The 16,703-nt window shown below is 42.0% G+C and overlaps 2 protein-coding genes across 2 annotated transcripts in view; both read right to left on the reverse strand.

Moving 5' to 3' along the window:
• abce1 (ATP-binding cassette, sub-family E (OABP), member 1) overlaps positions 1-16,672 on the reverse strand; it is a 27,487-nt gene extending 10,815 nt beyond the window's left edge. Inside the window, exons 1-7 of the mRNA XM_031316172.2 lie at positions 16,540-16,672; positions 13,788-13,929; positions 13,197-13,282; positions 12,315-12,412; positions 9,092-9,209; positions 4,475-4,612; positions 2,077-2,146 (exon numbers count right to left, since the gene is read on the reverse strand). Coding sequence (XP_031172032.1) covers positions 2,077-2,146; positions 4,475-4,612; positions 9,092-9,209; positions 12,315-12,412; positions 13,197-13,282; positions 13,788-13,890 — 613 coding nt within the window. The 5' untranslated portion in view covers positions 13,891-13,929; positions 16,540-16,672. The remainder of the gene's footprint in view (positions 1-2,076; positions 2,147-4,474; positions 4,613-9,091; positions 9,210-12,314; positions 12,413-13,196; positions 13,283-13,787; positions 13,930-16,539) is intronic.
• Positions 1-16,703, reverse strand: part of LOC116064546 (zinc finger protein 239-like) — a 914,372-nt gene that overhangs the window by 365,929 nt on the left and 531,740 nt on the right. The gene's annotated exons all lie outside the window — the stretch shown is intronic.

The following is a 16,703-nucleotide window of genomic DNA, read 5'->3' on the forward strand; positions in this document are numbered from 1 at the left end:
TCTTCTTATTGTTGGGATTTGTCAACATATTAAAAGGAACACGCCGACTTATTGGGACTTGAGCTTATTCCCCGTATCCCCCAGAGTTAGATAAGTCCATACATACCCTTCTCATGTCCGTGCGTGCTGTAACTCTGTCTGACGGCTCCACCGTTAGCCTAGCTTAGCACAGATCATGGAGGTAACCGGCTCCATCTAGCCTACTGCTCCCAATAAGTGACAAAATAACGCCAACATGTTCCTATTTACATGTTGTGATTTGTAGAGTCACAGCGTGTACAAATAACAACGTAACATGAGACACAGCCATCTTCTAACCGTAAACAAACTGGGAACTATATTCTCAGAAAGGCTTGCTGCAAAGCAAATCACTCCGCCCAAGTAGCAGAAGTAGCAGAGCTTCGCCTTTCTGAGAATATAGTTCCCAGTTTAAACATATTTTGTCACTTATTGGGAGCAGTAGGCTAGATGGAACCAGTTACCTGCAGGATCTGTGCTAAGCTAAGCTACCGGTGGAGCCGTCAGACAGAGTTACAACACGCACGGACACGAGAAGGGTATGTATGGACTTGTCTAACTCTGGGGGTTACGGTGAATAAGCTAAAGTCCCAATAAGTCGGCGTGTTCCTTTAAAGCGTAACTCTCGCCAAAATGCAACCTAGGGTCTTTTTGTGAATGTACCAGAGTCAAACTTTCGTTTAAAAGCATATTTAGGACGGAATCACCACTTTTAAGATTGACCGTGTTTTTGTTTTTCGGGTCAAATGGCCTTTTGAATGGGAGTGCTAGGGGCACTACTATGATAGCCTCAAAATAGCTATTTTTAAACCACTAAGAAGGCTCGACACAACATGAGACTTTGCTCCAAGTATCACCAGGGGCTCTACACCGTAACGAAAGCATTGACAACATTGTTTGTGTTCACAGAGTTTACTAAAAAAGGTTTTGAACAACTCACCGTAGCTCTTGTTGTTTCCACCTCGGCAGTCAAAACGAGTCGATCTCCGAATGCGAATGAACAGACTCCATATGAGGCTCCTTTTTCAACTACGAGGTCAATATTGTTTTTCAATAACGACAAAATAAGAAATAATCCGTGCATTTATATGGAACTAAGCTTTAGGAGCTTTCCATCTTTACTCTCCTCCCTGTTACGTTGCATTCGGAAATCGATTGATTTTTTTTGATTGACAAAATGGCTGCGGCCGGAAACAACAAGAGCTACAGTGAGTTGTTGAAAACCTTTTTTAGTAAACTCTGTGAACACAAACAATGTTGTCAACGCTTTCATTATGGTGTAGAGCCCCTGGTGATACTTGGAGCAAAGTCTCATGTTGTGTCGAGCCTTCTTAGTGTTTTAAAAATAGAGATTTTGAGGCTATCATAGTAGTGCCCCTAGCACTCCCATTCAAAAGGCCATTTGACCCAAAAACGAAAATAAGGTGAACCTTAAAAGTGGCGTTTCCGTCCTAAATATGCTTTTAAACAAAAGTTTGACTCGGGTACATTCACAAAAAGACCCTAGGTTGCATTTTGGCGAGAGTTACGCTTTAATCAAGCTCTAAACGATCACACTGGTCAGACATTAACGTCAGCACTAGAGGAAAAAGTTAGTGAAAAACTATAATTCACAGCAAATTAACTTTTGGAAAATTCAGCTGCATGTTCAAAACTAAACATTAGCCCATCAAGTTAAAAGACCTTTTCCTACTCAGCGCCACCGCCGCAAATTTGCATCTTGAATTTGCATTTACTTTGTATGTGAATGCACCATAAGTGCCCAGATAGGTTTTCTGTTTCTGTGTGTGTGTGTGTGTGTGTGTGTGTGTCTGTGTCTGTGTGTATGTGTGTGTGTGTGTCTGTGTGTGTGTGTATGTGTGTGTGTGTCTGTGTGTATGTCAGATTGCGTGTCTTGCTGAGAAGTCAAGACCAAAATCAGCACAAACCTGGGTGTTTTATTTTGAAATTAGTTTTATTTTGTAAGTGTGTGCGTGTGTGTGTGTATGTGTGTGTGTGTCTGTGTGTGTGTCTGTGTGTGTGTGTGTGTGTGTGTGTGTGTGTGTGTGTGTGTGTTACCTAGCTGGGCACAGACAATGGTCTGTGTGTCTGTGTCGTCTTTCCTGCTCAGGATGGATCCCACTGACCCCTGCAGGCAAATAAGAAGAATTACAATCAGTCCAAAATCACTGAAACCAAAATGATGAAAACAGTAATAAGACCAGTGGTGGAAGAAGTACTTGGAGCATTTCATTAAGCACTGCACTGTAAAAAAAACAATACACCGTTGCAAGTAAAAGCATTCAAAATTGAGTAAAAGAGGAGTAAAGTATTACCAGCAACATTTACTTTAAAGTATCAAAAGTATAAGTACTCATTATGCAAAATGGATTCTCTTAGAGTTTTAAATTGTGGAGTCTTCAAGGCCCCAGAAGATATACAGTATATATTCTTTATCTTATGCCTACCAGACACTAGAAGACTGTGAAAAGATTTTGAAAAGACGAAAGTCTGACACTATCTGACATCTGAAAACAATCCATCATAATATCTCTGAGTTTTTAGTCACAGACTAGCAGATATTACCACTATCGACCTTTAGATAATATCAAACACGTTTGATTTCGTCCGAACGTCAAGACAGGAAAAAGACTTGATCGGACAGAGTTTTATGACCACCGAACACAAAGCCACTGAGACGACGGGAGCGTGCCCCAAATCGTTGTCATCAAAAGTCGTTGAGCGTAAGGTCGGCAATTCGCAGACAAGATAATCATTTGTACGCAAGTATTTAACGTGTGCGACAAGTTACTAAAATTATTTTTTCCAGGCACTTCAGTGTTGACCTCACACACATCCCAGTGAGGCGTTGTTATGGAACCCACGAAACTCCTAGGCCTGCCCTTCAATAGCATTCACACGCTACTATTGGCCAGGCGTCCATGCTTACGCGAAGTAACGTAACCCCATTTGTTCAGGTCCTATCCCCTGACCAATCGGCTATCCTAACCTTAACCACTCGAGGTCAATGCCTAAGCCCAACCAATCGGGCTGCTTCGTAGGGCGGGTCTTGCCTAGAAGTTACATGGGATCCATAATAACGCTCCAGTGAGGCTACGAGGGGCCTTTAATCTACAACAGAGGTGCCCAAATTCTTTCATATGAAGGGCCAAAATGTATCTGGATGGAAGGCCACGGGCCAAAAATAAATGTCGATGTTGAAGAATACAGTAATTCTTGCCATTCTCCGTAGATAAAACGTACATATGTAATTTAAATGGGAAGTTTACCAGCACTGTGCATTACATTGCTGTTTAACTCAGATTACGTGCTTTTTAACAAAATGTACGTTTTGTAGTCATTACTTTTAAAATAAGAGGAGAATAAGCATGAATATGTCAAATCCATGGCGGACCAAAACAAAGAGAGCACAGGTTTGGCCCGCAGGTTGGGTGGCCTTGATCTACAACATCATAGTTAATAAGGTGATCATATGTTTTGTAAGTCAAATCAAAACATCTATAGCTGTTACATAAATGTAGCGGAGAGTAACAGTAGAATTTAGGGCTGAACGATATACCGTTATCGTATCTATATCTAGATATGAACATTCAAGATATTAATATCGAAAAAGTAACGATATAAACGATAGATTTTCCTCCGCGCACGCCCTGCATGTACAGCTCTGGCAGTCACCATAATCACTTTTACGATTGCCCTTGAACGCACCATTACGGCCAGCCAACCACAAAGCTTAATTCATGTGGATCGACAGCTGAAGCCAGCCAATGACAAACATAGAAGGGCAGGAGTGAGGGAGACGGAGACTGACGCACACACACAGGACATTCACAGCGGGGAAATCGAAACGAAAGAAAAGTAACATGAGTGCGGAAGATAATGCGGCCGGTGGCGATGCAGAAACTAATTTTGTGCCAAAACATAAATCATCCTCCATTATTTGGAGGTATTTTGGATTTAGAAAGGATGATGTCAACCAGAGCGAAGTGTTGTGCAAGTCGTGCTTGGCGAAAATTGCGACGAAGCAAGGTAGCACAACAAACATGTTTCACCACCTGAAACAACACCAGCATGTGCTGCACGAAGAGTGTATGACAATGAGAGAAACACTGGGGACTTCTCAGTCATCCCAAAAGAGGCCCAAGCAAAGTATGATTGCTGATGCTTTCAGTAGTGTTACACCATATGAGTCGACGTCCACCAGACATAAAGACATTACAGACGCTATAACTTATCACATTACTGAAAAATGCTTGATTTTCACCGAACCCGTAGTCGTATCGTATCGTATCGATAGAGATATCTGGCATGAATATCGAGATATGAAATTTTGTCCATATCGTTCAGCCCTAGTAGAAATCAGCATTAATCTGCTGTACTGTACAGTACTTCAACAAATGTACTTAGTCACTTCCCACCGCTGTGCTGTGTACGAGATGCGTTCAAACTCGTTTACCTTGACAGTTTTTGGGATCTGGTCCACGTACTGCGGTTTGACGATGGCCCGCAGGTCGTCCTCCAGGATTTTGGTGAAATAGTTCTGCAGCTCAGACCCTCTGAAGTAGGTCAAGATCTCCTGCCAGTCTGGAGGATTCTGGGAGAGAAAACACAGGTCGCATATACGTCAGCATATTAACAATGACAACACGTTACACAGCGCAGAGACCGAGGGAAAGGAGTCGACTTTAAGGCTCGTCGCTTGTCCAAAATTAGAAATTTCTCTCGAACTCTGCAGCACAGACCCTGACACACATAACCAATCCTAATTTAACTGCTTCCGTGAAACAAGTAGCATTGATTCCGTCCGTTACATTCAAGCCGTTGCTAAATGAGTTGCTACAAAGCTGATTAATTCTATCACCTCCACACATCTCTCTGTGTTTCTCAGTCTATGTTCAGAAGATTGAGGCGTCCGGTCACTTTTCCCTCCAGTGAAGATAGTTACCTCTTCTGAAGAGTCCATCGTGTTTTTTTATTCAGTCCCTCCAGAAAAACGTGATTTATGCGATCGCGTAATTCAATGCATAATCAGCCAAAGTCCGCATATTTATGCGGGGGCCGCATTTCTTTCAAATACGCCGCCGCATAAATTGCCAATTTCCGTGTAAAATATGCAGGGCTTGCATGATTTCATAATCCCCGCATTTTCGTTGCAAAAAAGTCACACATATCTTAGCAGAAAGTTAAAAAAAATGTTGCGTTTACTTCACACAAGAGCAGCCATTCTCCCGTTGCCATGGGAATGTTATGAAGTGACGTAATTACGCGACGTTAACATCATCGAAAAGCTGCAAACCCCGCGATGAAGCCACGATGAACCTGTAGTGAATGTGACAGACATAATTCACCTTTATTGTTTAATGTAATATGTTGTGTGTATTACGTTGGTTTAGGGATTGCGGTCCCTTTAAAGTGCCCATATTATGAAAAAAATCACTTTTTCTGGGATTTGGGGTGTTATGTTGTGTCTCTGGTGCTTCCACACACATACAAACTTTGAAAAAAATCCATCCATGCTGTTTAGAGTGAGATACGGTTTCTGAATGTGTCCTGTCTTCAGTCTCTGGGTGAGCTGGTCAAAATCGGCACGGCTTGTGACGTCACAAGCCGAAACGAGCAGGCTAACCGCAACCATTAGCTCGTTAGCATGCTAACGCTAATGCTAACGCTAGCATGCTACCTCGTTCTCAATAGCAAAGCACTGCTACAACACACACAAGTTCACGAGTCTCCCAGCTAATCCTGACTTGTAACTGACTGAAGTTGTAGAAACAGCCTTTCTTTTACTGTCTATGGAGCTAGCTAGCTGACATGATCTACATCTGAGCTACTGCACATGTGCGAGTGCAATCAAAGATAGTACAGAAGAAGAAGAAGAAAAGAGGTCTCACTCTGTAGCTAAAACAGAGACCAGCTGAAAAGAGGATCTGCAGCAGTGAGAGAGAGCGGTGCAGTACAACAAAAATGTGGTGTTTTTTGAAAATTAAACCATGTAAACCTATTCTGGTACAACCTTAAAATACAATTATGAACCTGAAAATGAGCATAATATGGCTGCTTTAAGCATGTGATGACGTCACGTGGGACCTGGGGGTTGGGTTGCTGGGCGGCACCGTTGTGTGAATGAATTGTTTTCCCTATATAAATAAATGAGACATGCATTCGTGTGCTCAACGTGAGAAGTTGTCTCTGTCAAGATTACTACAATTCCACAAACCCGCAGTTTTTGCAAGTTCCTGCAATTTCATCGCATAAAATTGCATAAATATCCCGCATATTCCATCGAATTTTTTAAGAAAACGTGCCGCATAATCAAGGATTTTTGCCCGCAACAATCACAAAAAAACTCTGCATTTTTCTGGAAGGACTGTTTAATCCTCCGTGTCCTCCTTGGCTACTAGCAACTGCGTGGAGGAGGAGGGTGGGGAGGGGTGGGGGGCAGGGCACGATCACGGAAGAGTTGTATCATGTGGACGCGCCGACAGTGTTGTTGTCATTACTCAGTCCTTCCAGAAAAATGCAGAGTTTTTTTGTGATTGTTGTGTGCAAAAATCCTTGATTATGCGGCACGTTTTCTTAAAAAAATGCGATGGAATATGCGGGATATTTATGCAATTTTATGCGATGAAATTGCGGGAACTTGCAAAAACTGCGGTTTCATCGTGGCTTCATCGCGGGGTTTTGCAGCTTTTCGATGACGTTCACGTCGCGTAATTACGTCACTTCATAACGTTCCCATGGCAACAGGGGGAAACGGCTGCTCTTGTGTGAAGTAAACGCAAAATTTTTCAACTTTCTGCTAAGATATGTGTGACTTTTTTGCAACAAAATGCGGGGATTATGAAATCATGCAAGCCCCGCATATTTTGCACGGAAATCGGCAATTTATGCGGCGAAAGTGCGGCGTATTTGAAAAAATTCGCCCCCCCCCCCGCATAAATATGCAGACTTTGGCTGATTATGCGTTGAATTATGACAATAATGTACCCCCCTTTGAAATATTTTTTTAGCCAAGTACCCCCTGACGAGCGCAAAGCATTTTTGATAGGAAAACAAAGGCTATATAAAGAGGTACATTACAGCTCTGCACCATTAGTGTCTGATTTACTTAACAAGCTTGTAACTGAAAACACACTTAAATGTTCCTTCAAATGTTTAGAATCCATAACTAAATTAATTTGATAAATTATGCATGACTGACATATTTGAAATTAACATTTCAAAAAGGAACCTCACGTAGCCCCTGCAGTACTCCAAAGTACCCCTAGGGGTACACGGACCCCCATTTGAGAAACGTTGACCTAAACTATACACAGTAGGGGTGTAGAAATAAATCATTGCATGGACGATTCTGCATCAATGCAGTAACAGACTGTTACTGCATAATGTTGATTATTGCCTATTGATGTTAATTTTCCGAAGCTGCTTTTTTTCCTTAAAAGGAACACGCCGACTTATTGGGTATTTAGCTTATTCACCGTAACCCCCAGAGTTAGACAAGTCCATACATACCCTTCTCATCTCCGTGCATGTTGTAAGGCTGTCTGACGGTTCCAGCGGCATCAGCCCATCACAGTACATGCAGGTGAATGGTTCCAGTAATCCTACTGCTCCCAATAAGTGATAAAATAACGCCAACATGTTCCTATTTACATGATGTGATTTGTAGAGTCACAGCGTGTACAAAAAAACAACGTAACATGAGACACAGCCGTCTTCTAACCGTAAACAAACCGGGAACTATATTCTCAGGCGGAAGAATATAGTACTTGGGCGGAATGATTTGCTTTGCAGCAAACCTGTCTGAGAATATAGTTCCCGGTTTGTTTACGGTTAGAAGACGGCTGTGTCTCATGTTACGTTGTTATTTGTACACGCTGTGACTCTACAAATCACATCATGTAAATAGGAACATGTTGGCGTTATTTTGTCACTTATTGGGAGCAGTAGGATTACTGGAACCATTCACCTGCATGTACTGTGATGGGCTGCTGCCTCTGGAGCCGTCAGACAGCCTTACAGAACGCATGGAGATGAGAAGGGTATGTATGGACTTGTCTAACTCTGGGGGTTACGGTAAATAAGCTAAAGTCCCAATAAGTCGGCGTGTTCCTTTAAGAGCAGATACAAATCAAAGAGGAGTTCATATATATCTGACTGCTTGGATTTGTCGATGAAAACATTGTGTAGCAATATATAATAATATTTGAGGCGGTGACGCATCGTGATATTGAATTGATTCCAATCGTTGACAGGATAATCAAATCATGACTAGGCGTGGGCCCGTGTACAATTCTAATGCATGATAACCTTCAGCAAAAATATCACGGCTTCATTGTATTGCAGCTTTAAAATGTATTATTTTTTTTAAAGGTCTGTGTAAAAAACTATTTTTTTTCCATCCAACACAACGTATTTTATTTTTTAAAATCACACTGCCAGGGAGACAGATTACTAAACTGCAGTTTCTCTCCTTGAGCACTTTTTCAAACCGCAGTATACCTTGAAAGCGATAACCGGCCCATGCCTTAAAGGTGTTGAAATTAATCAAATAATGTATGCATCGAATCATGGACGCGGACGATGCTGCATCGATAATCGGCCGGGCCATAATCGATTATTTCTGTCTACAATTTAATGTAGGCCTAACAACCTTTCTGTTTACATATTCTGGTATGTTTTGCACATTCAGGAAGTGCCATGTGCTCAGTGCTGTAGTTTAATGTATCCAATTTACTAGTATTGAAGCTTGAAAAGCTTTTAATTAAATATCCTATATGGCTTTAATAGAAAAACTGTATTTGACGCATCGAGATATCGAATCGAAGACATGTTACTGTAATCGAAAGATCAGTGAAGATTCACACCTCTACCATGCCTACATGCCTTTTTACAGCAAACTAAGTTTTTCATTGTTGTTCAGGAGACAAAACGGCAGCTGTGAGCAGCAGCTACAGCTACACCCACGCCTTATCTCATCAGCGCAGCAGCGCTGTGAACACACATCTGATCATCTTTACAGAAACATGACCGGCGTTCTGGGAGGAGACAGCGGGGACGTGTGAACACTCACATCGAATCTGCCCAGGTTGGGTTTCTGTTTTCCGGCCAGGATCTTCAGAGCTGTGGACTTGCCGATACCGTTGGTCCCCACCAACCCCAGAACCTCACCGGGCCGGGGGATCGGCAGTCTGCAAACACACACACACACACACACAGACACACACACACACACACAGACACACACACAGACAGTTACATTATACAAACTGACATTAAGGGCTCAAAATATGTTTCACACTGTGGCCGGGTTAGCTCAGTTGGTAGAGCAGGCGCACATGTATAGAGGTTTACTCCTCGACGCAGCGGCCGCAGGTTCGACTCCGACCTGCGGCCCTTTGCTGCATGTCATTCCCCCCCTCTCTCTCCTTTCATGTCTTCAGCCGTCTTGTGGAAATAAAGGCCTAAAAATGCCCAAAAAAATGATCTAAAAAAAAAAAAAATAATAATAATAATATACGTTTTAAACTAACTACGTATAAAGTGCAGCAGTGGATGAAGAAGTCCTGATCTTTTACTGAAGTAAAAGTACCAATATGACAATGTAAAAATACATATACGTAAAAATATGTATATGTATACAAAAATACGTAAAAAAAAATTAAAAAATGATATATATAAATAAAATACATTAAAAAAAATTATATATTTATATTTTTTTACGTAAATAGGTAAAAAAAATATAAATATATATATTTTTTTTAAAATAAAAAATACTGATGCATTAACACATAACTGCTGGAGCTGTTTGAGGAGTAAGTTTTATAGGGCTGCAACTAACGATTATTTACATTGTCCATTAATCTGTTGATTATTTTACTGATTAAATCGATAAGTTGCTTTGTCCCAAAGCCTGAGATGACGTCCTCAAACGTCTTGTTTTGTCCACATCTCAAAGATATTCCGTTTACTGTCCCAGAGGAGAGAAGATACTAGAACATACTCACATTTAACAAGCTGGAAGCAGAGAATTTTCATAAAAAAAATGACTAAAACCGGTCAATCAATTATCAAAATAGTTGGCGATTAATTTAATCGTTGACAACTAAACTGATTCATCTTTGCAGCGCTAGACGCACATTAAAATTTTAAGAGTAGAAAGAACCACAAACATTGGGTTGTTGTTGAAATCACAACAAACCAAAAATTATTTCTTTTTTTTTTTTTTTTTTGGTCAGTTGAAGAGGAACAACTTAAAAACGTAATAGCAGGCTATCTGAAAACAACACGACATCAGGGTTTTTCCACCATAATATTGTGATCAGTCTTCTACGACGGAGCATTACGGCCACATCAAAGGAAAAAAAATAAGGAGGAAGATATTTTTTAATTTATTTTGCATTTCGAGAATAAAGTCAACATGACGAGAATAAAGTTGAACTATAGCATTTTGAGAATAAAGTTGAAATGTCGAGATTAAATTCAACTCCTTTATCACTTAATCTCATTAGAGCGACTGTCCGCCATGCCAGCTGCCTTGTAGGCTACATCATAGATAGGCTATGGGTTACATCCTCGGAGTGCCGCGCTCGCCTGAGCCCCACTCCTTCAGGATCAGACAAGTTGATCAATTGTCTTATTGTGTCTTGTGATAAACATATCCTCTCTGTATTGCACGTAGGTGTAACCATGGATACCCTTATTGCATCTGTCCATTACAAGCTATTTCAGTTTGCAGGAATGCGGCCACCTCTTTAAGTTGGTGTGGTTTCTCCTTCTGAAGAGACGCAATTTTCGGCACAATCTCTTCAAAGTCCTAATACTGATCACCATACTGTGTTTACGCGCTAAAAGAGAAAGAGTTCTTGCATTTTGTAGAATACTATAGGTAAAGTTAGTAGTTTGGGTTATTCTCAAAAGTCAGACTTGATTCTTGAAATATCAAGTTTATTCTCCACATGTCGACTTTATTGTCGAAAAGTATTTCAACTTCATATTCATCATGTTGACTTTATTCTCGACATTTCGACTTTATTCTCAAAATGCAAAATAAATAAAACATCATCCTCCTTAATTTTTTTCCCTTGATGTGGCCCTAATGCTCCGTCGTAGTCTTCGCACTTCAACCAAAAAAAAAAAAAATCACTGAACTGTTTCAAAAAGCTGTACAAGAGCCACATATTGTATGCTGATGATGGTCTCATTTATATTATGTATTGGTCATTATATTGTGTACTTATATTGTAGGTGGTGGCCGTTTTTAAACGCGGTTGAGCGGACCGCGGAAGTGATAGCATTAGTTTGCTTCACCTGTTCACCTGGGAGCGAACATACCTGGGAGCCGCACTAACGCACTAACTTCGACTCACAAAGTAACTTTACATTTGGTAACTGCAGTTCTAGTTGTACTTTACGTGTGGAGGAATAAATCATTGCAATACAATCTGGAGCGTAGGGCTGCACGATTATGGCCAAAATGATAATCCCGATTATTTTGATCAATATATTGATCACGATTAATTATCACAATTATTTGTTGATTTTAACCAAAACAAATGTTATTGTCACATAGGCTACACATCCATATGGTGCTACATTCCTCCTTTGTTGAAGGATACTATGAAGGAGCCATTTCAGCTGTTGTGCGACCGCTTTCCACACATACGCGTTTGCTGTGAAAAGACACAGGCAACGTAATTTTCTGTTCACGTTAACGGTGCATGTTAAAATCCGGTGCCAATAGGGCACCGGTGCCCGGTAACTACCGGACGAAATAGCAACGCGGATTACGGTGCCTCATTACGGTGCCACTTAAATGTGTGCGTTGCGCTCTGATGCTCCAAAACAGACGTTAAGGCCATTTTATAGTTGTGCGTCTACGCCGGACCCTACGCTGTCTGTCGCTCAGCCGTAGCTCGGTAGCGCTCGGTAGCGTTGCATGTCCCCCCCCGGCTCATTTCCTGCTTCTCCTTCTCCCCCGTGGTCAGAAAGAACAGAGGAGACACTTTGTTTCTCTCACTACGACTCTAGAGTCGGTACTCTGACTGTACCGACACGTGATTAAAATTTGATTAATTGTGCAGCCCTACTGGAGCGTGTCACAGTGTGATTATGCATCTCTCAGCGTTTAGTCCCTCGCGGCAGCACTCTGTTGGACTGCTTACAGCCGCAACAAGCTGCAACAATCTCCTCAATGTTGTCGCTTTCAACATCCTGTAAACAACCAACGCTCGCTCCCAGCGATCGCCGTAGGTTCGGGCTCGAGTGCCACGTGATCAGGAGTTTAGGCAGCGTACCGGTGCAGTTTGAAGGAGTTGGCGCAGTATCTGTGTGTGGTTTCCTTCTCCAGGTTGCTGGGCAGGTTGACGATCGACAAAGCTCCGAACGGACATTTCTAAAAAAAAAAAAAAAAAAAAAAGTCAAAAAGGACAGCCAGATTTAAAACAAGGTCACAAAGAGCTTTTACAGAAAAAAATAAAATAAAAAAACAGCAGATAAAAACCAAGAACAACGAAACAAAATACAAAAAAACAGAGGTGTCATGAAACACCAAATATATATAAATAAATATAATAAATATACGTATTGGTCCGAATATAAGACAGGTATGGTGAAGGGTACGTGATGATGTGGGGGTATTTTAATTCCAAAGGCCAAGGGAACTTTATCAGGATGCATAGTATCCTGGATCCATGAAATAACTGGCCTTTCAAAATAAAAATCTGCCTGCCTCTATGGGAATTTAACATAGGGGTGTACTTACTTATGCCCCCTGTATTTTAAGGAAGAACATTTATTTATTTACGATACATTATTCATTCACAAAGAAAATTGGTGTCCTTAAAGGTCGGATTTTTCCTATTTTTTTAAATTAAGGCATTAAGATCAATTTCCAAAAGATTATTTTTTATTCCTATTTTTAGTCAACTTTAGCATGGGTGTACTCACTTATGCTGAGCGCTGTATACACAGACATACACGGCTACAATGATTCCAATCATCAATGCTTCATTATTTATTTATTTTGATTGTTTGAAGGACAAATCCTGTTGTACATGATAATATTCTCCGATTACTGACTGCTGAATGAAAGGTGCCATAATAGAAGAGCAATAATCACAGAAGATTTATATTTTTTAACAAAATATAGTCTGAAAAGTGACTCCAGGTGTTATTACCTTGATGCAGATGCCGCAGCCTATACACAGAGACTCTGAGATCCAGACGATCTTACTCTGCGGAGTCACCTCGATACACAGCTTACCTGCAAACACACACACACACACACACATATAGAGAGACACAGACAGAGACACACACACACACACACACATATATAGAGACACACACACAAACAGAGAGACACACACACACACAAACAGAGACACACACACACACAAACAGAGACAGATAGAGAGACACACACACACACACACACACACATATATATAGAGACACAGAAACAAAGAGACACACACACACACACACACACACAGACAAACAGAGAGACACACACACACACACACACACACACACACACAAACAGAGACACACACACACAAACAAAGACAGATAGAGAGACACACACACACACACACACACACACACACACACACACACATATATATATATAGAGACACAGACAAACAAAGAGACACACACACACACACACACACACAGACACACACACACACACACACACACAGTTAGTTCCTGGTGTCAGAGTCCCAGCCTGTCGGGGTCTGACCACCGGCTGAACGACCACTCACCCATGCGGACCACAGGGCAGCTCTTCTTGCACTCCTGACGGCATTTCTTAGGTTTGCATTTGTCGTGGTTGACGATGGCGATCCTGGTGTTTTTATCCGCCATGATGGAGGGCTGGGATGACGGACGCTAGCACCCGTGGAGCTAAAGACAAACAACGGACCAGATTTAATTGGGTTGGAAGGTGTACAGACGTTGAGACAGAAACGCATTCGAGAGAGAAGCTTAAAGCATTTTCAACCAACACACAAACGCAGACCTGTCTCCCTCTCCTCCCTCTCCTCCCTCTACCCCCTCTCCTCCCTCTCCTCCCTCTCCTCCCTCTACCCCCTCTCCTCCCTCTCCTCCCTCTACCCCCTCTCCTCCCTCTCCTCCCTCTCCTCCCTCTACCCCCTCTCCTCCCTCTCCTCCCTCTACCCCCTCTCCTCCCTCTCCTCCTAGCCTCAGGAGGTGATCTGTCTTAGTACTTTTAGGTATTTATTTATTCTCGAGTATGATTATTATTGACTATGACACACACACACATACACACACACACACAGAGAGAGAGACACACACACACACACACACACACAGAGACACACACACACACACACACACACACACACACACACAAACAGACACATACAGAGACACACACAGACACACACACAGACACACACACACACACACACACAAACAGACACATACAGAAACACACAGACACACACACAGACACACACAGACACACACACACAGTATTTATTTATTCTCAGGTACGATCATTATTAACTATGTGTTGTGTTTGATTGATCACCGTGGAGAAGGCGCTGTGTTGCGCGGCAGCCTGTTGCAGCAGCTCCTGATGCGTACGCGGATTTTGTGTAATGTTTTGTCACTTTATGATAAATGTCAACCATGTTTTCCCTCGCTTAGGTGCGTGTATTTGGCGGGGTGTTTTAGGCGTCCTTCCTCGATAAAAAGGTTATATGTTTCTCAATAAACGTACATCGTACAACCGTACGTTTTGTGTCTCTTTGCATCTCTTTGTACTCTGTGTCTCTTTTTGGACATTTTGGTTTTCTTTGGCGTCGTTTCAGGTCTCTACGGTTATTTGGCGTCTCTTTGTGGTCGTTTTGCGTCTCTTTTTCACATTGTTTTCGGAGCCAACACTCAGAAAGCTTAAAGAATGTGTGTGAGTGAGTATGTGTGTGTATGTCCCTGTAACTTGCTGCTCTAACAAAGTTATTTCCCAGTTTGGGATTAATAAAGTCTATCCATCCATCCATCCATCCATCCATCCAGGGCCAGCCCTAGACTTTTGGGGGCCCTAAGCAGGATTTGGTTTGGGGACTCTGTCTATGTTGCCACTGCACTTGGCACTAAAACCAACTTGTGTATTGTAAATATTAGTTTAAGCTCTCATAATGTACAAAAAAGCATTTAAAAAGACTAATGTGAGACCTATTAGCAGCAACACTATCTTTAAATAGACCGGCTCTGTTATGAGCTCTATTGTGGGACATTTCAAGCGCTCTTGGGGGCCCTCTGGTAGCCACGGGGCCCTTAAGCAGCCGCTTAGTTCGCTTATGTGTCGGGCCGGCTCTGTATTCATCTATATATATCCATCCATCTATCTGTCTATCCATCCATCTATCTACCTATCTATAATGGTGATATGCAGGTACCAAAGCCAACACACAATATCTAAATGTAGAGGACAGCGTTCAGGCTCGAACCCACTCTGCTGAAGCAACACATTCAATTTTGAACAAAAAACGCACAGCCTTTTGGCTTTAACAATGGGCTGCTGTGCCACATATCTACTACAGTCCGCAGCCCTGAACCAGTCTCTACCTGTTCGGGACTGCAACCCCATTTAATGCTTTTTGGCTTTAATTCAGATCCTAGGTTTTTCATGCCAAGGTCCCAGGAGGGCGAATTGACGTAGACGAAGCTGCTGCAAACCAGTGAAGTTTGAGGTTCGCAGTGTTTTTGCAACGAGAGTGAGTAACACCAGACTCCGTTTAAAAGTCTGGCCTTTTAATGTTGCCTCGCCACTGAACGTACATGCCTGGTGTTCTGCGTGATTCAAGGCATTTAACTATCCAGTGGTGTCCGCCTTCTCAACGCCGCGAACATTAACCACAAAGTAAAACATATATGAAATAAAAATGTAAGGTTAGTCTGTTGTTCTAGCTACAACATGACAACTCTGAAACGCAACGTGACGGGCGGTGGCGAGCACCAAACTTGGATTTGTCCTTAATTAACGTGTCGATCAGCGAGTCAAAATATGCCCGAAATCATCAACCGAGCGTACATATTGACAAAACACCGCGAATTGTCACCTTGTACGTGTCTATGTGTGTTGGTGGGAAAGAAAATCTTTAATTGGAACATTATTGAACAGACTTTGGTGCACCATCCTTTTTGGTAACGTTTCAAGATAAGTCGTGATCTTTGCGGGGAAAGCTGTGTCACAGTAACAGCAGCTGTGTTCAAACCTACACTGTACAACTACCAATCAACTCCGCCTGTACATTAAGGTACGTTTAATCAGCGGTTAAAACCTAACGTTACACTTGACGATACCGTTAAGCTAACTGCTAGCTAGCTACTAACAGTTAGCTAACGGTTAGCTTCACGTTCTACGACATTAGCTACGGAGGCCCAGCACTTTGACAGCTGGTCAGTTGGGGAACAACTCTCGTTTCTATGGCAATACAACCCTAGAAAAAGCCCGAAATCCGGACCGATAAGTTAAAAACTCACCCCTATTCGCCTCCGGTTACCGGGCTTGAAAGAAAACAGACGGGAAACGACGTTTAGACACAAATAATTGCGGGTGAAACTTAATTTTTTTCCCAGCAACGTGTTCCTCTCCTGGAAGCCGGCTGGAAAGATGGCGGGAGCAACGCAAACAGAATGCGACTCGG

This window comes from Sander lucioperca, chromosome 17 (genome assembly GCF_008315115.2).
Source record: "Sander lucioperca isolate FBNREF2018 chromosome 17, SLUC_FBN_1.2, whole genome shotgun sequence".
NCBI classification, from domain to species: Eukaryota; Metazoa; Chordata; class Actinopteri; order Perciformes; family Percidae; genus Sander; species Sander lucioperca.